The sequence below is a fragment of the Cynoglossus semilaevis genome, chromosome 18 (genome assembly GCF_000523025.1).
Source record: "Cynoglossus semilaevis isolate Cse_v1.0 chromosome 18, Cse_v1.0, whole genome shotgun sequence".
Taxonomy (NCBI): Eukaryota; Metazoa; Chordata; class Actinopteri; order Pleuronectiformes; family Cynoglossidae; genus Cynoglossus; species Cynoglossus semilaevis.
The window spans coordinates 8,935,902-8,958,004 of record NC_024324.1 but is presented as its reverse complement, the minus strand read 5'-3'; the positions used below and the strand labels follow the sequence as shown (position 1 = coordinate 8,958,004).

General features: G+C 42.6%; 1 protein-coding gene across 6 annotated transcripts in view; it reads right to left on the bottom strand.

Moving 5' to 3' along the window:
* Positions 1-209: 209 nt before the first annotated feature.
* Positions 210-22,103, bottom strand: part of LOC103394292 (sodium bicarbonate cotransporter 3-like) — a 23,082-nt gene continuing 1,188 nt past the window's right edge. The window contains exons 2-26 of one of the 6 annotated variants that reach the window (XM_025065116.1): positions 15,513-15,594; positions 14,725-14,871; positions 13,568-13,706; positions 13,291-13,451; positions 12,545-12,733; positions 11,128-11,487; positions 8,393-8,508; positions 7,552-7,709; positions 7,317-7,404; positions 7,073-7,219; positions 6,727-6,833; positions 5,603-5,777; positions 5,365-5,498; positions 5,014-5,259; positions 4,790-4,895; positions 4,511-4,672; positions 3,939-4,052; positions 3,685-3,846; positions 3,046-3,297; positions 2,894-2,962; positions 2,568-2,741; positions 2,351-2,473; positions 2,054-2,151; positions 1,802-1,850; positions 210-804 (exon numbers count right to left, since the gene is read on the bottom strand). In XM_025065116.1, coding sequence (XP_024920884.1) covers positions 781-804; positions 1,802-1,850; positions 2,054-2,151; positions 2,351-2,473; positions 2,568-2,741; positions 2,894-2,962; positions 3,046-3,297; positions 3,685-3,846; positions 3,939-4,052; positions 4,511-4,672; positions 4,790-4,895; positions 5,014-5,259; positions 5,365-5,498; positions 5,603-5,777; positions 6,727-6,833; positions 7,073-7,219; positions 7,317-7,404; positions 7,552-7,709; positions 8,393-8,508; positions 11,128-11,487; positions 12,545-12,733; positions 13,291-13,451; positions 13,568-13,706; positions 14,725-14,871; positions 15,513-15,594 — 3,582 coding nt within the window. In that variant the 3' untranslated portion in view covers positions 210-780. Of the gene's footprint in view, positions 805-1,801; positions 1,851-2,053; positions 2,152-2,350; positions 2,474-2,567; positions 2,742-2,893; positions 2,963-3,045; positions 3,298-3,684; positions 3,847-3,938; positions 4,053-4,510; positions 4,673-4,789; positions 4,896-5,013; positions 5,260-5,364; positions 5,499-5,602; positions 5,778-6,726; positions 6,834-7,072; positions 7,220-7,316; positions 7,405-7,551; positions 7,710-8,392; positions 8,509-11,127; positions 11,488-12,544; positions 12,734-13,290; positions 13,452-13,567; positions 13,707-14,724; positions 14,872-15,512; positions 15,595-18,891; positions 19,179-22,103 lie in introns of those variants that run through there. The other 5 variants (XM_008331534.3, XM_008331532.3, XM_008331535.3 and 2 more) reach the window with 5 other exon arrangements.

Genomic DNA, 22,103 nt, shown 5'->3' with positions numbered 1-22,103 from the left:
TGCTCTTCATCACAGCCCTGAGCCACGACAGAGTCTGTACTGAATGATCCCAATACTAGAAATATTAAACTTGGACTCAACAGTACATATGACTGTAACCAGTTTAATTTGCAGAATCTGATTCGACTGTGTTTATCGTTGTGTTGTCGACTGTTGTTCAGCCAAAACAATCCGTGGTCCCTGACAGGACCTGAATGATTTCCTTGTCTGGGTTTAAAGCTGGTTGAGTTTAATGAATGAAAACACATGAACACACACAACCAAACAGCACGGAATAAAAACGTATGTTGTTCTGAGACATGTACAAAGCGGTGGCCAGCTGAAACCATGATGACGACGACAACCATGAAATGTAAAACCAGTTGAAATTTAAATAAACTAAAATCAAAAACAGTCAAACAGTAAAAACCCGACAGCGAGGCCCCGTCCTTTGGCATCTGAATGAGTGATATGGAAAATATATATTTCATTTTTGAAAGCGCGTCGATGGGCAGTCACAGCACAACTCTATCATTCAGAGGTGTGTGTGTGTGTGTGTGTGTGCTCTCAGGAAGTACATTTTACAAATATTTGAACACAGGCTGCACACTGGAGTGAAGCAGGACTCCTGCAGGAGGTTCACCTCCTCTTCTGAAGGTAGGAGAAGAGTCACCGCTCCTCTTCTTTGCCCTCCACCGTGATGGTGCCCTCCACTGGGGGTAAAAAGTTGTAGATGGATGACATCACAGGAAGGTCTCGGCGCTGGATCCTCCTCCCGGCGTGTCGGGGCTGACGTCCACTCTAACACAAGCTACCTTCTCCTGGCTGTCACACAGAACGACAGGATTAAACCAGAAACTCAAGTGACGTTGCTGTTTATGAGAGTAAGTCATAAAGTTAACCTCAGTGAGTTTAGTTAAGTCAAGTTAAGTTTAAATAACTAGAGCAGGTTCGATCTCCTACAACTGTGACTGAAGTGTTTATAATTAAATCAATGCTCAATATGTATCAACATAGCTTTGTTACTGTGAAAAAAATGTTTGCATATTTGTTTATACCCACTTTAACCTTCATCAAATACCTGTAATAAGTGGGTATGATCTACTACTAAGATCTAACTCACACCCGATGAGGTGACACGCTTCCTCCTATTGACTAGGGCTGTCAAAATGACATGGTTGGGGTTAAATCATTCCACACAGGTTGTCATTTACACATGCTGTGGGAAACAGATTTCGTCTCACTGAAGCACTTGGTGATTTATCGCGAATAATCATGATTAGTTGTGATTAATCCACAGACACTCTATGATTAATCGGATTAAAAATCTTCATCCTTTGACAGCCCTAATATTGACATTTTTTTTAAAAATCTTTAACAATTAACGAGCAGCTTTCTTGAATACAAACTTGAGACTGACTTGTCCTTTACTGACACCTATAGGCAGGGGCTCTTACTACTACAGTGGGCCATCTAGTGACGCTACACAGTTGTATGACATCAGAGCTGTCTCTGATGTAAAGGGGGTAAAGCCACATGAGCCACACAAACACAAAACACAAGGAAATGACATGCACATCCACATCACACCAGCAGCACAGGACGACAAACCAGGTGAACCGTGACCATGCAGCAGTCAGACGTTAACAGAGGCAGAGGAGAGAGAGTCCGGTTATGGCATGAATTCTTAAATGAGAGAAAACAGCTTCTAAATGCTGGTGTGCACGTCAGTGATGATTCATAATTTAGTACGGGCCGACAGTTTAGGCCGTGCACTAACACTAATCAGTCAGCAGGGTTACGTCAGACTCAGCCCTGCTACCTCTTCTTCCTTTGGAAGGCTGTGGGTCACTAGTCCTATTCTGTATGATCTGTTCAAGATGGACACGATAACACACAGCTGACCACCACAGTCGGAGGAACAGTCACAATATAATATATGGATATATTTATATATGTCAGTAAAATATAGGAGAGAAATAAAAAACACCTGCCACTTTTACGGAATTATCTTAATCAAATCAAATATTTAGCCACCAACACCAACCTGTGGTTGATGACGTGAGTCACTCACCTTCCAGACAGCGTCTTCACTGGGATGTTGAGTGTGTTAGGGTCTTGGTAGCCGACCTTCAGTGCCTCATCGTCTTCCTGAAGTCTGGACTCCTCCTCCTGGAAAGAAGTATTTAATTTTTATGAAATTGTGAATTGAATGACTGGCTACCAAATGCTGCTATGAATATGTTGTGTAAAAATTATTAATATTGAATATTTAGCACATGCAGTCAAAGCATACAGAGTCAGGATAAAGACTGACTCAATTTGGTTTATTAAAGTTATAATTATTAGTTTATTTCTTTTCCTCTCTTGCCTTCTTTTTTTTATCGTCCTCTTTCTTCTTCTTGCTCTCAGGCATCAGGTCGTCGAGCCAGCTCAGTTCTCTCGCTGTGAAGAAGAAGTCCAGAAGCTTTCGGATAAAAACCAGAGCCAAAACCTGGAGAAAGGATGAAAACGTAAATGTGAAGATCTCTCACAACACTCACCAGTCGCAGGCTAAGGCTCAATGCAAACACAAACACGGTCGTTACCATTATGGGAAACACAACCGCAGCTGCCGAGGCCTTGATGACCCACAGCAGCACCAGACAGGAGAGCTGCACCAGGGTGAAGATGTGAACCTTCCACAGCGGCACGTAGCGCAGGTAGATCAGATCAGGCTGGTGTTTGGCCGGCATTCCAAACAGCTTTATTCTATCAAAGAACTACAGAAGAAGACGGGAACAGTCAGTCAAGATACTGTATATATTATATATACGTCAGATTTATTTATTGCTTGCAGGTGTCAGTCAAGATATATATTATTTATTCGTCAGATTTATTGGATTTATTTATTGCTTGCAGGTGTCAGTCTTACTTGAATTCCTTTGAGGGAGGAGACGCCCATGTAGAGAAAGACTCCATACAACACAGGCATGGGAATGAACTGCAGAGGAGAGATGTCACATCAGTCATTCACTCTATAAATCACTGAACACCTAATAACTGTCTCATCATTTCATTACTCACCTTGAGCGCCGAGGTCATAAAAACAGAGCAGCCCATCAGCATGAATATCATGAATCCTGTGACCCGCTGCTCCCGGATTCCCAGGAACTTGGGCTGCTCTCCGGGAGCGGAGCAGCCCGACTCCACCTTCAGGCTGTTAACGTGCGTGATGGAGAGGACGGTGGCGGCCACGAACCACGGCAGGCCCATGACGGAGCACACGCCCAACATCACCGACACTACCAGCAGGTCCAGGTGATAGCCACAGCCTTTCTGTGGAACGGACATGAGAAGAGGACAGTTTAGAGCAGTGAGGTTTGAATACTGGCAATACCAACATAATCCTCCATGAAAGGTCAAATTTAAAGTGGTTTAAATAAAAAAGAAATTCCAAAAAAACAGCATCGATAATAGAAATTAATGCATAAACTTCAAAAATAATTTAAAATATGACAAAGAAGAAAGGAGTCTGAACTACAGAGAGTGAGAAAAGTCAAGTCAAGAACAAAAGAACATGAACTCTATTGAAACTTTTGACTGTCCTTTAAATGGTTCAAAGACTCAGTTTTGCACAACCAGACGAGACTAAATTCCATCCCACTCCCTGGGGACGGAGGGGGGGAGAAACTTTGAGCAACATCCTGAAAAGAAAGGACTGACCTTGAGTTTGTGCTCCTTGCGGTTTATGATGACTGCAGTGATCTGCTGATCCATGAAGATCAGGATGGTGCAGAGCAGAGCAGGAAGTGCTGTTACCAGCAGCGTCCACCAGGGGTTATCCCCTAAAGGATTAATCAGCCAGCCTCGGTTCTTGGAAGTTGGCTGCCAAAGGAGGGACATGTGTGAGAATATTGATTTTATATCATCCAAAATTCAATAATTATTTTTCAATTAGATTAGAGGTAGATGCCTACCTCGAAGCGGTCTGGAACATTCAGTTTAGGCGAAGGCACGCCCATCAGATAGTCCACCAACACCATGGTCATGATGGTTATGAACACAGCAAAGTCACTGATGGTGGATCTCACCTACAAACAGCAGCGTGTTTACTCAGGGACTGGACATGAGCCAGCGTGACACTTTCAGCTGCTGTTCTGTTTTTACATGTGTGTGTGTCTGTGTCATCAGTTAAAACCTAATTAGAAAGACAATAGCAACACCTGCCCACACAGAACAGATCACAGCTGCTGCTGCTGCTGCTGTTACTGTGGGAGGACACAACGCCATCTTGTATTGTCATGGACAGGACTGTGTGCTGCTGCAGCCACAGTGTAAACATTAGCAATAAATGAAGGCCTTTGATGCCAAGTAGAATAAGTAGAATGCAAAAAAAAGGTAGATTATGAGCAATTTAATCAATAAAAAAAAATTAAAAAAAATATAAATATAATTCTGTAGTGTGTCATGATGACATTGAATCATTTAATGCTACATGTGACCCCATTTTGACATCACAAATTTCAGACTCCAGAGAGATTTTCATTACCTTGGTTGGGAAATATCTCTGGAACTTGAACTGCTTCAGGAAGGAGGACAAGAAGAAGGTGGTGAAGAAGAGGATTATAGACCAGAAGAGGACATCTGGTATGTAGGGACCATGGTGACCACAGGCGGCCCCCACGAACTGCCCATGGAGCTTTTTACACATCTGTGGCAAAAAAGTTAAAATATTACAGTGGAGTTCATCTAACCAGTGTTGGTATGAAAACTGTGGCTCTCCCTGTAAGAGGGGGCGTTGAGTGACTCATGGTGTGTGGGGTCTCACTGAAACACTGAGGCTGCTCCAGGGAACAGAGTCTGGACTGTATCCTGTCTGATTCCAGTCCTGCTCCATCTTCTGTGTGACGTTGGCCGGGGGAGAACACTGACACCTGTGGACCATTAAATAAATAAAATGTTTCTTTGGGTGTTAAACACTACAACCCAGTTGTACCGTATTTTATTTTATATTAAAAAAGGGTTTAGGAGCATAAGCATAACAGTACTCACGAATACTGGGTGAGATTGTCTAAAGTGTTGTGCATGTTGACAGGGAAGTGCTCTCCCAGGTGGAACAGCTTCTCCAGAGCTTCGTAGATGAAGATGATGCAGATGAGGGCGGCGAAGGCCTCTTCTGTAAATCTGGTGAAGTAGCAGACCAGAGTACTGGCATCTGTGGCCACCAGGACGATACAAAAGAAGGCCGTCCACAGACCGATGCTGGACCGCAGCGACAGGTACGACATGCCGTAGTCACTGGTTCAGACAACAGACAGGGATGGGTTGTGTCATTTTTGAAGCTCTAAGAACAAAGTAACAGCTGCTCCGTCACCGATGTTCTGACATGGTGGTTCCACATACCTGCAGAACTTGAAGAGGATCTTCTCAAACACCAGGACGGGCCCCGTGCTGCCCAGTATAGTGAGGGGCTGGCCTGAAAAGAGGGAATAAGCAATTCCTGTCATCGAGGCCCCAAATAAAGACTCTATGGCACTCTGCAGACAGAAGAGAGAGGGAAGGGGTAGGGGACAGAAAAACAAAAGGGTTAAGAGGAGATACAACGACATGAAGGTGTGGCTGGATGCTGAGCCAGACTCACGATGTTGCCCTTCGTAGCCTCTCCCAGCAACCCCCCAAATGTGATGACAGGAGACATGCAGGCACAGTAGAGGAAGAGGATGGAGGCCAGACACTGCAGGCTCAACGCGTCCCTGATGTCGCTCCAGTAGAACGGCACCTTCCGCTTAATATCCATGATCAAACCTCCAAATATCCTAAGGGACAAAAAGGACAAGGGAATAAGAAGTAGATAATGGATGGACGGATTGACCAAAATAGGAGCAGAGAATAATATAATAAAAATGGAATAACCATGACAATATTTTTAGCATCAAATTACATATAACTCCGTACACACTTCTGGCAAACAGAGCTCTCTTTTCAATTTAATTCTCACTTTCATCTTTATCTGCTCTGCTTTGTTGCTTCCTTTCATTTCCTTCTACTCCATTACTGGTGTTAAACCTCCAGCCTCTGCTGTCATGTTTATAAGGCCATCGCCTCTAACAGCCGCCTTTACGTTCAGCCCTTTTGAACCTCCTCACAGCCGTCTGAGCAGCTCTCTAGTACAGTAGCAGCAGTGAAAAGTGAGAGAGTGAGTCTGTAAATAATACAGTGACTCTGAGAGCGTGTGTGTGTGCGTGAGTGTGCGTGTGGTGGGACATTTTTAGATCAGCCTCACTGTGTGGTCAAGGCTCTAGAGACCCAGCACGAGTGATCCATAAATGTCAGTATCTAAGCTCTGCAGAGTAAAGCTGTAAACACACACACAGGGACATTTTTAGATCAGAAAAAATAGTTGTCAGAAGTTAATAACCTTATAAAGTGTTCAAAGGTTTTTCCATTTAAAAATATTAGTTTCACTAGTTTATGGTTTGACCACAAGTAATAAACTGAGGTCATTAGTCTCTCCAACTAGTTCGTCCCCAAAGCTGTTGTTAACATTGAGCATGTGTCTCCACGTCTTCAACACGACACGTTTAACTTGGCTTGTTGTGACTAATGGACCCTTTAACTCCACAAGGACATGCTTTAATTATTCAGCAGTTCTCTCTGTCAACATGATCGCCGACGTGGGTAATTTACCAGAGTCGTTTGGGGTTTCATTTGCACTAGAATTGATCACTTCAAATTAAAAAAAAAAAAAACATGAATTAAACCCACCTCCCGGTCCTCTGCAGCTCAGGTCCCGTGTGATGGTCCTCCTCCTTTTCCAGCTCTCCAGCAGGAGACGCAGTTCCATTAGGCTGGGACGGCCTCTTCCTCTTCATCTGTACATAGATGTTATTAATTGTGGTAATATAGTGTAGCATGGCATAAATGACAGTAAGTTTACAGTAATTAAATAGCATAGCTTAGCTTAGCATAATACAATGTTATTATCAGATCAAATACTATATTAACATGTATTTTCACAAATCACAGTGTAATAAAATTCACACACAACCCAAGTAGTGTAATAAGTGTAATAAAATTCACACACAACCCAAGGACAGTGAAGTAGCACAACCTGAGACGGGACATTTTTGGGAGGCTCGATCCGAATGGTGGGATCCCATTCTCCAGGAGGAAGGACGGTCACTTGGTCAAGGAACTCATCTATCCCGGAAAGGATATCCGTTCGGTCTTTTGCTTTGTACGCCACGTCGTGGAAAATCTACAGCGTTATTAATAACAGAATTTATTTCAACTGCAACTGACAATGTAGGTAATGAGTTTAGAAGAAAAGAAAAGATCAAATTCAATGTTCTCACCTCATCCGTCATGAGTGTGGCCATTGATCTGCCGATTTCGTGGTACTGCGGCCCTTTGCCGTGAGGACCCAGAAGCAGGAAAAGAAACCTTTACGGTGAAGTGGACATGCACACTCAGTATGACCAGTGAAATAGTTGATCTGTTTCAAGGATTTCTACAAATTGACCTATTTTACCTTCTTGAGGTCATTTATAAAAAGTTGCAGAGGAAAAGAAATCATCGCTCATGTCGTACCTGGTGGGAACCGGCACCTCAGTGAGGCCTGTGATGAGTACTGCAGGGGACAGTCGTACAAAGGCAATGATGGGCTTCTCCAGGAAGTCCACTTCTCCCACCAGCACGTTGGACGCCTCAGCACCGGGAGGAATCTTCTTCATGAAATTCATATCCACCTGAAAGTGAGAGTGTTGGTTAAAATTGACGAACAAGATTTTTTTAATGGCAGCAAAATGTGAAAAATAATGAAGAGGAAGCCACGAGAGGACGTGAGGAAAAAAAAGAAGCTACTGTGAGTTCAGCAGAGGTTCAAACATGCAAAGAGAAATGAAGATGTTAGAATGTGAGGAATGACAGCAGGTCCTCTGGAAGCAATGTGAAAATGGAGGTTAGTAAGTACTGAGCAAAGATTTTCTGATTTTTTTTTATTAACTTTACAATTTTTTTACTGCAGATTTGTGCAGGACAACTACTGTATGAGTCTGATTTGAAGACACTGTGGCCGATACACAGCAGAATGTTTTCTAATGACAGCTACTAATGGACAGCCTGTCATTGTTTATATTACGGGTTTGAAACTGCAAAATTCAGGATGGAGCTCGGCCTTGTTACATAACTATGCTCAATGTTAACAATGAATTCCTACTCCATTTATGGAAATCACAAGCCTCGTAGACCTGTTTTGTTTTGTTTAAAGCAGATCAGGGTGAAAGTCCAGAAACTGAAGGAATTGTTTTGTTTTGTTTAAAGCAGACCAGGGTGAAAGTCCAGAAACTGAAGGAAAGCACAGATGGACTTGGTCATGGGCCCCGTCCACCATGAGAGTCTGTGTCCGTGCTCAGTACTGTGGTGAGGTTACCTTGCTGAAGTCGACACTGCTGCCTTCTCTACTGACCCCTACTTTGGACGGCCTCCTCTCCACCGCCTTGTTGCCATCCAGGTTTTGGGGGACAGAGGTGGGAGACACCATTGAACCTGAGGAGAAGATAAGGAGAGGAAGATGAGGAAAGGAAGAAAGGGGGTCAGGGAGGGGAGGGCAGTATTGACAGACAGTGGATTTAGGAATTGTTAAGTCGGGTGGAAAAGCATGGCCACGTAAATAAAGCAAATGCTTCAGAGTTAAACATCACTGTAGTAATTATTTTTAGGTAACAGGTATTTTAAGAAACAGGTGATTGTCATGTTCTTTTTCTCCCCAAATGAAGTCTGTTTTCTACTGGACTTCTCTGAGGCTCACACCACTGTTTAGTTCAACACTAGATTCACACGTTGGACGTTTCTGACAAATTACCTCCGTGGGAATTCAGCACAGGAGTTCACAGCACTTACACAATACACGTGGCTTGAGCCAAACCAGACACAGGAAACGCTAGCACTGGGGGCGACATGAGAGCAGGAGATGGAATGAGGGAGAAATGAGGAGCACTGAATCAGAGAATAGTACTTGGATACTATTCTCTGGAGCTCTGGAGGGGACGCTTCTTTTACCTCCTTCATACACACACCAGCAGGCAACAAACAAGTGTTGACAAAACCCAGGTCACAGCTACAAATAATCCCCAAATCAAATCACTAGGTGAAATCTTGCCCTGACACTGTACATACACTCAGCTATGACCTTTACCCTTGAGTAAGCCCTGTGAATGCTGGGTAAATGTGACTGTTAGCAGGCACATGATCGCTCACATACCTGACAAAGCCTCTCAGACTGGGGAAAGGATTATTTTAGGTTGTGTTCACTTTGTGCAGGAAAGCTCAGCCCTGGACTCAACCCTGATCCCAAACCGGTGGCGTCACAGTGGGAACGTGTTAATATGCAAAAATATGTAAACACTGCAGACTGTGAGCAGCTGTTTGCACTGGAACTGGTTTTTTTTTATTTTGTCAAATTGACTAGTCATTTCTGAAACACACTCAAGGACAACTCACTGTGGACGACTGTATCTATCTAATAAATCTGTGAAGCTGTTGTGGCTCAACGTCGCACACAATGGTTTTACTGCCTCCAGGGATCTCCACAGCACATTATTAAACCATAAAGATGAAGGTTTAAAACCCTCTGTAGAAACACACACACTTGTGCCAAGTTGCTTGACTCCCTGTATGTTTTCCTAGAAGGGTAGAATTATAGACTGATCAGCTGTAATGAGACCACCTTGACCTCTTGCTTTCAACTGCTGCCAACACATCACCATTTCTAATGAGCTATGCTTCCAAACGGAGCCGTTCCTGGAGTGAAAGAAACGTGCAAACACCGGGGAACAGCAGTGCCTCCTCTTGCTACTATGACGGAACACAAAGTACCAACACGCCCACCATGGTCTCATGCTTATATTTAGATGCAGCGCTGGCAGACGTTTCCGTCTCTGCATCCTTACTGGGGTAAAAGAATGTTTATTCTTAGGAATAGATGGAGTGGAAAAAAAAGCATGGCTGATGGGAAAAGTTCAGGTTGCAGTAAAACAGAAACAAAAAAAAACACTGAGAATGAAGGAGTCACCTGAGGACAAAACACATCACTGCAAAATATTTGACCAAAACTTAAAAAAAGCTGTTTGGAGCCTTTTTTATGGGACAAAATGGAAGTTGATTTATATCTGTACATATCCAGACTGCTGTAGGAATTAGTTTAGTTTTCTGATTAAGAAAGGAGACTTAAGGAATGTAAATCTTTAAGGCTATAAAACAGCCGCCGCCGGGCTGAACTTAATCATGTTCATAATTACAGTGAGTGCAGCACAGAAACATTGCAGCGTCGGCAGATAATCTGACTGCAGGGAGCAGGTACACAACACCACCGTATGTGCCACCACATAAGCTAACCTACTTATCCTACAACAGTGTTCTACTGTACGTGACAGAGCTACAGTCTTGATATGAAGCATTTAAAGAAAGTAAAGAAATGTCTTTAAAAATAAAAACTTTGATACATCTGAGGTGTTACTTCAGCGTATTAACCACGTTCATGTCAGAAAAACAAAATAATAGATTATGGCTGTTTATTTCTTCTTCATTGATTTTTCTTTTGTGTTTGTGTTCTTTCATTTGACTGAGTCGGGTTTTTTTCCTCATTGGTTTTTCTTTTTGTTTGTGTTCTTTCATTTGACTGAGTCGAGTTACAAAGGATTGCAGATTGAAACACTCGTTCCTAGACGGACTGAAGATTAAGATGTGTTCACATTGATCGATACCAATGATTTTGGTAACCGACAGTGAGAAAACAAACACTGACAAAAAAACAAAAAAAACACACCATATTGAAGTAGGAGAGAAGCCATGCAATCACAAATGAAGGAGGCGTTAATAGGCACACAGACCATAAAGACGGTGATAGTGAGGAATATACTGAGAGTTTCAAAGAAGCAGAGATTTATAAAGACCAATAACTGTAGAGAGGAGGAAGAAGAGAGCTGTGTGGAAAAGTGTGCACTGATAGAGGAGAAACAGCAAGTGAGTCCTACTGTGGGTTAGTAATGAGATGGCCACATGACTGGAGCACTTAGAAGTTAACGGGGAGCAGCAGAGCTTTCATGCTAGTGCTAGTGTTCTCTGTTCAAGCCGTGACTCACACTGGCAGGCTACACAGATATTTGCCTTCTAAGGGCATCAGCTCAATGCCCTGGGTCGGCGAAGACACTTGTCGGCGGAACTCCGGCGATGCCGCGTCGTCTTCTGTGGAGGTTGGAGGCTCATCATCCTCTGGAGGCGACACCACCACCTCAGGGATGGCTTGGGGGCCACCGTGAGGGCTTGGCGGGCTGGGGGAGGAACGACGGAAGAAAGTGGGGGTATTTTGTGGGGTACTTAGGGGCGAGTGGCCAGAGGAGGAAGAAGAGGGTAGAAGGTGGTTGAGCAGCATGGACATTCTGGACTCTTGTCTTTGGAACTGGGTGGAGGCAGAAGATGACGCCCCGGGCTTGTGGAGAGAGAGACGTGAAGAGGACAGGCCCTCTCCTAACAGAGGAAACAATGGTAAAAAAGAGGAGAGAAGGAGACAGACAATAGGAGGAGGTGGAACAGAGGAGAAGGAATAAGGGATTGAGAAGAGAGGAAATAAAAAAAAAACATATTGAAGTAGGACCACATTACAAAGATGGTATCTGGAAGGCATACAGCCAGAAGTGGTGGAGCAGACGAGGGTGGCCAAGGTGTCGTTAGAAAGCGGAAAAGTTACAGAAAAGTAAATAAAAAAAGCATGGATGTGTGCAGAAAAAAAAAAAAAGACAACAGTGATTCAGGGAAGTTTGTTAAAGAAAGTCAAGGGGGACAAACAAATCTTCAGATTCAAGTCCAAACCACCCAATCACAAAGGCTGACCCAACCAAGGCAAAGGTCTCTCTTAAGAAAGACTCGCATGCAGAAGATGAGTTAGCATGGCGTCAGTGCACGTGAAGCAAACATGTGCTGTGCTCTAGTGGGGTCGTAAAACCGTGGCACACAGAGTATTCTCCACTGGGCACACAACTTTCACACCACTACTAATACCACCACCACAGACTATTTTTGTAAATATGACCTTTTACTTGTACATTTCAGCGTGGATGAAGTGACACAGCAAGTCCATCAAGAACCACAAACACAGAATGGGATGATTCTCTCATTCATCAAACGTCAGGCTGGCTGCCATAACCCAGTTTTTTGAAATGCACACCTCACATTTGCAAAACTGTAGCCATGCCCAATCACAAACACACAACGCTAACTCCAGTTTCATTCAAACGTCACCTCAAAAGGTTTGAAAACAACATTAATTCAAACCCCAAAGCCAGGCCGGGCATTCAGGTTAGCACAATAACTAGCACCCAGATTTCTCTTCTGATGTTGGAGCCGACTGTCTTAATAATAAGAGATTATTTGCTAGATTTTACTCACTTTTTACCATCCACCTTCTATGCTGGCATTAAGGGATTTGAACAGTGATTTTTTTTTAAAAGAACAATTAGGAACTCAGTAGTGGAAAAAAGTGGAGAAAAAAAATAAGAAGAAATATGAGTGCATCAAAGGATCTCACCCGTTTTCTCAAGCAAGAGCGGGTCTGAATGTTTCTTGCCTATGTCAGCAATGGAGCGCACCAGAGGGATGCGATTGCTAAGTTTCCTTTCGTTCTGGTGGTGGTGTTTCTTCAGCATGGCTTCCCGCACCTTCTCCCGCAGATCCTCCTTCAGCTGACCGGAGGCCACCATGCTGTCGATCACCATGTCTGAGTCGCACAAAAGGCGGGGCCACGTAAAACACGACAGAAACAACAGAAAAACAACTGAAATGTGTGACCGGCCACTTTATGAGGTACACCTTTTCAGGCCTGTGCTGAGGTTTGTACTGAACAAAACATTGGTGGATAAAAAAAAAAAAACTTTAATTGTATTTATACATGGCCTGATGCCAAAAGGAGCTTGTCTGAGTATTTGAAAATAAACTGTTGTTCTATTGGGACATTTTCCCATGCACCAGTCTCTGGGGTTCATGGAGACTGGTCCAAAGAGAGAACAAAACTCAAATAACCACATGTGAAAAGAACGATAGACTGAGGAGCATGTTGTGGAGTACATTGTGTTCTACAGCAGGATCTCATAGTACCTGAATTCCCCTTAAATTTATCAGAACTCAATCTCAACCAGAACATCTTTGGGATAAGAATCTTGTTGAACTCTTGCCATGTGAAATGATTGAATTGGAATTAAATTTCAATTCAAATGGTGACACTAGTTCGTACCTAATAAAGTGGCCATGGAATGTATTTCGTAATGTCAAATATACCTGCGATGTCATCGATAGTGTTGACCCTCATATCCAGCATGACGGTACCATTCAGAATACAGCTACGCAGCTCAAACAGACTGTGCAGAGACAGAGTAGCCACGTAGGGTTTACTCCACCTCTCCCCACCGTCCTCCACATCCTCCTCAAACTTTAGCCACCTGTGGGAAACACACAGGAAATTAGGCTTCTGATAGGTACACCATTTATAATCAGGAAAGAAGAGTGTGAAGCATTCTGGGACATTTTAGAATCCCACTCCTGCTGCTTCACTGACCTGGCAGTCTCCCTCCATTCTGTGGCCCTGCCATTTCTAAATGACAGCTCATCCAGCTCGGTGAAAAGGTCATGAGGAACGTGCTCAAGGTCGTCATCTTCTGTGCCCAAGATGAACTGGACCCTCTGGGATGGTGTATCTGGGAACAACAAGGGGACAAAAGCCAAAGGTCATTACATTTTCAGATCTTCCAGATTACACTGGTTATTTTACAGAAACTTTCTCCTGCCTGACAACTCCGTAGCTCCACTGTCACACCTCCACCTCCAAGAGGTTAATTAAAACCTCAGCAGAAAAATAATTTTTTGTGATTCATTGGGGGAAAGAATATGCGTGGGTCTGACCAACCTGTGCAGTACAATGAAGTCTTTTGAAGCCAAAGAATATTTTCTGCTCTGAATCATTCGACCCATGTTTCTCTAAAAGCTTTTTATTCTGGTTCATACCTGATGAAACACATCCACGGCACAAAAACACTGCAGATGAGTGTGAAAATGACAGTGACACATCCTCCACATTTCGCTGTTTAGACAGCCGGACTGAAGACAACGACTAATGTATGTAGCTGGCTATATTTACACAGCTGTATCTGTGCATAAAGAATGTATTTATAAATCTGTAAAGCCCAGATTCACAAAACAGAGTTTGCCTAAATGTGGTTAATTTTATTTAATGTTTTGAAATTAATTAATATTTGTTGAAAGAATTGTTTCACTTCGTGGCTCCTGCACTTAAAAAGTAACAACAACAACAGATCCCTTTAAAATGTCAATCTTCAGTGAGTGTCGGTGGTTGGTTTCCACTGACCTTTACTGCCATGAAAAGCTGAATCTTTTATTCATTGTTGTTTAAAAGACATGGGAAATGCTAAACATCCCTAAATGTGAGTGTGTGAGGCGGCTGAACTTCTGCTGCCGTCATTATGTTTAATTCAGTCCTTATAACGATCTGCAGGAGAAACAACTCCAAACTCCAAGCAGCAGAGAAACAAACAGAGAGCGAGTTAAGGGTCTGTCTTCTCCGGAAGGCAACGGTTTCTGTTTATAATCAAAGGCTGGTTCTGCAAGTCGTTAACGTCTTCACAGGTCTGTGTTCAAGATACAAAGTGGCGACACTGACTCTAGACATTGTGTTTGGAATTAGAAACGGTGTCCGACCGTATGACGGGGAATCCCGGCCGTCCTCCTTTCCTTCCTCATCTTTCTCTTTCTTCTTGCGGTGGTGTTTGTGTCCTCGGTGACGATGCCGTCGTCTGCTCTCTCTTCCGAGAGGAACGTGAACTCCTACGTACACTGCTCTGTGGCCTGAGGGGAGAAGAAAATAGAATTTAGGAAGCGTTTGCTCTACAATGTTTAACACACACACACACACACAGAAATAGGATTTGTCTAAATATATTCACACTGCACCACTGAGAGTTAACTCCTGGAACAACAGACGTCTTTTCCCCAATGCTCTTAATAAATTACATTAAGAAAACCAGAAAAAGGAATTAAACTTTATTTCACCCTTGCATTTTACTTTAGTTTTTCCATCAGCTTCCCCCTCATTACTGCTATTGTTACACAGGAAGTGTGTTCTCAAGATGGATATGCCCTATTTTTCTTGTGCCTCTAACACCGGAGCTCAACACTCAGCGGAAAAACCTGGAGGAATGAAACTGAGAAAAATAGAAGAAATGACACAAAGATGAAGGAACACAGAGCAGGAAATGGTGAAGGGGAAAAACGGGATGAGATTTAGATAAAAGATAACAGTGGGGGAAAAGGTCAGTTCAGCCAAGACAGAAAACAGAAAGCTGCCTTGTTCGATTAAAAAAATAGGAGAAAATGGACATCCTTTGAAAAAAGGATGAAGGTCCAGATGTTTGGTGCAAATGTTAGACATTAAGAGGGATTTTATTGGACAACAAATCCAGACTGATCCTCTATAACCTAGTACTTACTTTCCAATTCGTCCTTTTCGTAGTTTGTGTGCGTGGTGAAGCTCGACTTTCCATGGTCCACTATCGCCTCTTCGTCCAAACCCTGTGATTCAGAGACAAAAATAAGACATTTTAGTCTATAATACGAATGTTCATCTTGGATGATGTGTTCTCTTATTTATACAGTCCTCTCTTCCTGTGACCTTCTGGGCCAGGCAGCAGAACATCATTCATTCAGTTGAACTTGAAATGTTTTTCTTTTCTCTGTCTTCAATGGTGTTTTGTTTACTGAACTCAACAAAAGCTCAAATCCTTCCTGTCTTTTTTGGATACACACTTTGATGCCACATGAATCCCCAGTGAGAGTCCCCTTTCAAACCCATCAACCAATCAGTGAAAGGCGCTGCTGCCAAGCAAAGGGGAGTAGAGACAGGTGATGGCTGCCACATGATGAAAGGATATAAGATTCTCGCTCTTTCTCAAAGAAGCCGTGTGTCCTGACTGACCAGACTGAAGGTTGGTGATGAATGCAGATTGCCTCCTCTATGACCATCTCCTGCTTTGACCCCATTTCATTATTGGTTTTTCCTTATGACTGTCTTCAATGACATATAGATTTCCGCACATATATTTGCATAATCATTCTCCCATTAGAGTCGCAGCCACTATGAATAATGCCATCTGTGATCATGAGTGTGTGTGTGTGTGTGTGTTCGTTTCTCAGCTGCCGGTGGATTTGCATCACAATAGACGGGGTTGTTCTTCAGCTCTGCTTTGATGAGGGGCAGTAATAATTAAGGGGCAGAACCAAACAACAAATCCATCTCCTCCAGAGCTGGATGAAGAAGAACCTGTTCCCACAACAAACCAAACCAAAACAAACCAAAGTCAGTTGAACTGGAGTCATTTTCTATCATTTTAGAATAAGACAGTGGTTTCCAAAACTGGGTGGCGTGTCCCCCTAGGGTGGCAGAGAGTTATTGCAGTCATCAATTCAGATGAATTTCAATTACAAAACTGTCAAAGTTTGATTAGTTCTATATCAATTACAAAGTTTGAAAAGTGAAAAAATGTTTTGAAGAAATAGCTGTGAATGTTTCCACATAGTCCAAGTTACAAAAGTTTGTAGCTGTCCTAAGAACCAGTGTTCACAAGCAACAAGCTGTTACTACTTAATATCTTCTTAGTCCTAAGCTTCTTAAAATACCACTCCAACAATGCTGTAATATTAAGTGTAAAAAAAAAACAAACATTTCCATCTAAGCGTTACTGCACAATCTGTGTATAAAATACAGCCTGAGTATTTGTACATGTTACAGCCTGGGGTGCTCTTGGCCACCCATTGACTGGTACAATTTAAGATTTGACCTGTCAAATAGTTTCCCAAAATAACCCCACAGTCCATAACCCCCAAGTTTCCAGGCCAGGGAGGTGATTGGCCATTATACCCACAAAGCACAGCTGTGGTTGGGCCACTGGAGGAGCGCCAGTGGGGGTAGGGCTCGGGAGGGATGACGAAATTGCCAGCTGAATAAGACAAATCAGTATATACTGACCTCAGATGAAAGCCACTGAAGAAGGGCAGCTGTGTCTGTGGCTACGTCTGCTGCAAGACAAACTACTCTCAGTTGTATATTTAAAAAAAACTGGAAAGAAAAATTAGAGCATGATGTATAAGTAAAAAAAAAAAAAAAAGACTTGACAAGATATTTCTGGAAAGGCACAGCATTAATAATAATAACAGGGAACACGCTGCCACCTCCAGTGTGAGCTTTATTTAACAAGCTTGTGTCAGATGTTGAATAATGAAAACTCTGTTTGGCCTGAAAACAGATTTTTGGGAGTACACAGAGTTGGTTCCACCTTATTTACAGAGAACTAGGCAGCTCGTTGGTTTGCAAAAAAGGGTTGGAGCTCTATATGTGACACCACAGGTTTAAAATAAGTTGAAGTAAATAAATATAAATAAATATAAATATTCAATCTTCAGGATTTTCTCTGGCTTTTCTAGGAGCTTTCAAGTCTTAAGGATTTTCTCTGGCTTTTCTAGGAGCTTAAGTGTTGGGTTTATTGTTACACAGGTTTTTAAGAGTAATGACAAATTCTGAAATCTTTGGGGTTCATCCCAAGGTTCTGCTAGCCTAGCCAGGAAAACCCTACTGAAATGAGAGGATTTAGACTTTGGGGATTTCGGAAAGCTCAAATGTTAAAAAAATTGTCAGAGATTTAATGTAAATAGACTCATAAATTGTGACAAATAGCAAAATAAAACTGGGTTGGAATCAGATGGGCTGACCTTTAAAGGTTGCAAGTTTCACGACATGTCAAGTACTGCAGCTTTGTCAAGGCTTGATAGCATGTAACTGTCTGTGATGCCTGTGACGGAGATTCATCACAACAACCAGTCAGACGGATGAAACAATCAGCAGCAGTCATCATCTCGGCAACATTTCTGTAGCTTTAGTTACTAGGAACATTTCCAGTCAATAAATATTGACACAGAGTAAGTGTTGCCTGGTAGGAGACCAACCTCTGACACTGATAGAATATTTGTCCGTCTTAAACTGTAATCGTTATGAGAGTGTTTTAACAAGTGTCATTTTCATTTCATTTCATTCTTATCAGGTTGTTATTTTACTGATGTTTACCTGTCAGTTGTGTTGTATTTACTTCGATCTCTGGAGGATCAACATGTTCAGAAAGGCCAGTACTAAAAGATTAGGGGGTCGGTGGGTGTTATCGTCTGGCATTGATTGCATCGTGACTGGAGATTTAGTACGCTGTTGTTTAAATGGACCAAAACATGATGAGGATAAGTGGTAAATCTTTACCTTTGCACAGACTTGGGGATTTAAACAGAATGATGTAAAAACACACACTCTGCTGTACTTCAAAATGTGTAACTGATCACCAGCAAACAGTGGATTCAATGGTGTCAGTCAATCAACATCGTCTGTAATAGCAGCTTCACCTTGTTTGGATTCAGCAGCAGACTCGTTTCCCCCTTCTTGTCCCCCCCTCACCCCTGTCCCACTCCCCCAAGCAGCCATCACTGCCTGCGTCTCAGCCTGTGTTTCCTCTCCGTTCCTGCTCTTCGAGGTGATTCAGGACTCGGGAGAGGAAATGTTTCCATTTCAAGAGGCAACAACAGCCTCCTCTTGCCACTCTCGTACACCTTGTTCACACACTCCTGCCTCCTTATCTCCCCCTTTTGGTCAAATGCACTAACCACCTGGCTCTATTCACTAGCAAAGACCACCACTCCACTCTGCCATGAATGAACCTTAGAGGACAAACCGGCGTAGACACAAACAGACCGGAGACACACAGTACACACCACAATAGTTAGGAACAAGACGTGCACACACACACACACACACACACAGGAGACCAGACGTACCGTAAGAACACTCTCCTCTTCACTCTGTTCATCCATTTATATTAAAACATCCACAGAGCAAAGGCAGCAGAGGGATGAGAGCTGGTCCCTTCTTTCCTGGTGGTTACAGTATATCTTTGGCAAAAAGGAAAAAGAGAGGGAGAGAGAGAGAGAGAGAGAGTGCAAAGCACTAAGAGAGATGCTGTTGCACTCGTCTGTTACCTCTTCCTCAGCTCTTGTCTTTATATACAGAGAGAGGAGGGGAGGTTTCTGGGGGGGTTAGATAGAGATAGATAGAGATAGATAGAGAGAGAGGGATAGAGAGAGCTACCTCTGATCACAGTACTCTGCACAGCTCTTCCCCGATAACCCGCTCTCTACTCCGCAGCCAATCCCACCATGCCACCATGAATATTTTATCCATCCCAGCCAAGAGATTAAAAACAAACACATACACACCATCACACTAAGGGCATGCACACGTTTGGAGGACAGACAAGTGTTCACCCACTGAGGTATTCAGGTCACAAATAAAGAGCCAACGCCCCCCCCACCCCACACTCCCACCCCTCTTTCCTTTTACCAACACTGATCAACAGAACAGCACACGTACAGGCTTGACGTTCCTCGGGGGCTGCAGTAAATTTAAGAAAGGGACATGGAGAACTCAACAAAATCGTAGAGACGTTCACAGCGACATTCAACCATACACTCAAGACTGGACACGTCTTTCAACGGGCAGAAATTTCTACAAAGAGCAAGGGTTCATTTGTTTCCTTCCCACGTGAAGACGCGACATGCGAGTAGGGCAAGCTGGTTTCAAGGAAAGGCTGGAGATGGCAGCCCAGAATACCCTATGGACAGAGCATCGGTAACAGCACCATTCAGCTCCAAAATAGATGAAGCACAAACTATTAAGGCAAAGGTCTGACCAAGGCAAAGGTCAAAGGATAAACAACATTTAATTGCAAAGAATTTAGGGAGCAGTCGCGGGAATTCTACCATTAAGCTGATCAAGAACATTATTTCCAAAGATGGTGCCCATCAACGGAAATATACGAGCAGCAGTTCACAGCTGACATCATCACTTGACGGCACGAAGTGAACCAAGTCTCCCCTGGACTATCCTGTAGTGAAAGAGACAGCTTTATCCCTTTGGATAAAACGACAAAACAGTCTCTGTTTTATTTAAACAGCCGTTCTACACAAGATGCCTGTTTTTAATGAGTGCAGCAGATGAGAGCAGACGGCCATCTCCACGGCCCACTGGGGTCACGTTGTGTAATTATCCATTCAAAGTCACGCCACGGAGAGTAAACTTCATAAAACACTCTCTAACCTTGAAAGTAGTGCACCGCCCGAAATAGTCCAGGTCAGAGGGCCCACGCGGGCTAGACTACACAACAGCCATTCAGTTAATTAGACAGCAGGACACACCGTTGGCTTTTTTAAAAAGCAAGTTGAACTACAAATAGAGCCGGATTTATATCAATACGATTACAACAAGAAATCCATTTCTATTAGTGAAAACGAACATGTCGTATGCTCCTGGAGACCCTCACAGGTGGCTGTTTATATCAGAGTTTACTGTTTACATCTTGTCAAAAAGTATTTCAAGTTAGCAAATAGCAATAACCCAAACTGAGCCCTGAAATGTTTTTTTTTTCTGTTTCTATTTATTTGCATTAAATTGCAGAAACTCCAGCTAAAAATTAAAAAAAAAAAAAAAAAGTTAGTAATTGAATATTCAGCTCAAATATTCTGCGATATCTCTCTTGGCTGTGAACACGTTGACTCCCAGGCCTGGAGATGAAGTAAGAGGCTATTCAGTAACCGCTTTTCATTCAACAGCACAGGTCAAGTTTCCAAAGTCACATGCCCACAGTGAATACACGCACATGCAGTACATACTTAGGCATACACACCAACACAGGAGTGGACAACTCTACACCACTGATGATGTCACGGGGGGTCAGGCTGTCTTTTAAATTTGGCTCTGCTGCAAACACTTTCTGTTTGAGGGATTATTAACGCCAGTGAGTGCTCGATGAACATCATCCTGTCTGTGAATGCAAAATTACAGGCCGCACTCAGGATGTGGTGGGTCGTATCAGACAGTAAAGACATCACACACACCCGCTCTGCCATAACATTACAAGTCCAGGGATCTGTTTTATGTTGTGGTGAATCTCAGCGAATCTCAAAACTCAGCCCGACCACAGGGAAGAGACACACTTATGGGAACGGAATGTTTTTCCACTGTTGAATACTGATAAACAAACATTTATTAGGTGAGGCTTGCAGCAAACTTTTAAGTTGTAATAGAGAAAAAAAAAGGTCTCACGTATAACATTCTTGGAGCTAAATTGGTAACTGACCACAGGGAACCTTGGCAGGGAACCAAGACTTGGTGGAAAAGGAGCGTCTGCCACATGCATTCAAAAGCATCAATAAATGACTGTTCTTTATTTTTTTAAAAACAGCAGGAGTCACAGACCTTTAGAGAGGCTTTGTGAATACTCATTCTCTCAGTCATTTGTGTACTTTCAACATCTACCCGTACAAGTTTTCACGGTAAATCAGCAGCATTTCCGGCCTTGAAAATGTCACCAATTACTGTGGAGCCATATTGGGTGCATTCATATGTAAATGAGACCTTTTATTTCACCAAATGTGCCAGCTGATCTTATCATCTGACCAGCGAGGACACAAATTTATCAACTAACAGGTGGGTTGTTAAAATTAAGGATTAAAATGTAAACAAACAAAAAAAACCTGAGCCAAACTACGGATCATTATTTACACAGTGGTTAAAAATAAAGTCACACCAGACAACAAAAAGGACCAAATACTGCGACTGGAAGTAAACCATAATAAACTAAATGAGATTGGAGAAAGTTCTTAAGTGAATGGCTTAAAAATACAATCAGGTTTAACAGTAGCTGCTCCTTGATTTAATGTTTTCAAAAGTAGTTGTACGTACCTAATAGAAACACACAAATAAAAATAGCATAGTATTTTACAAATAGTTAAAAAACTAGCCTATGGTATTTTGCTGTGTCACATACCATGAAAGTATGAGAAACATATAGTTTTTGACATTAAAAATCCACAATAATAATAACTGTCACATATGGGGAAAATCGTCAGGCGATTGTCAAGAATTTTTTTTTTATTTCTGCAAACTGAAAGCACATATAAACATCAGTGAAGGAAATATATATATATAGTGA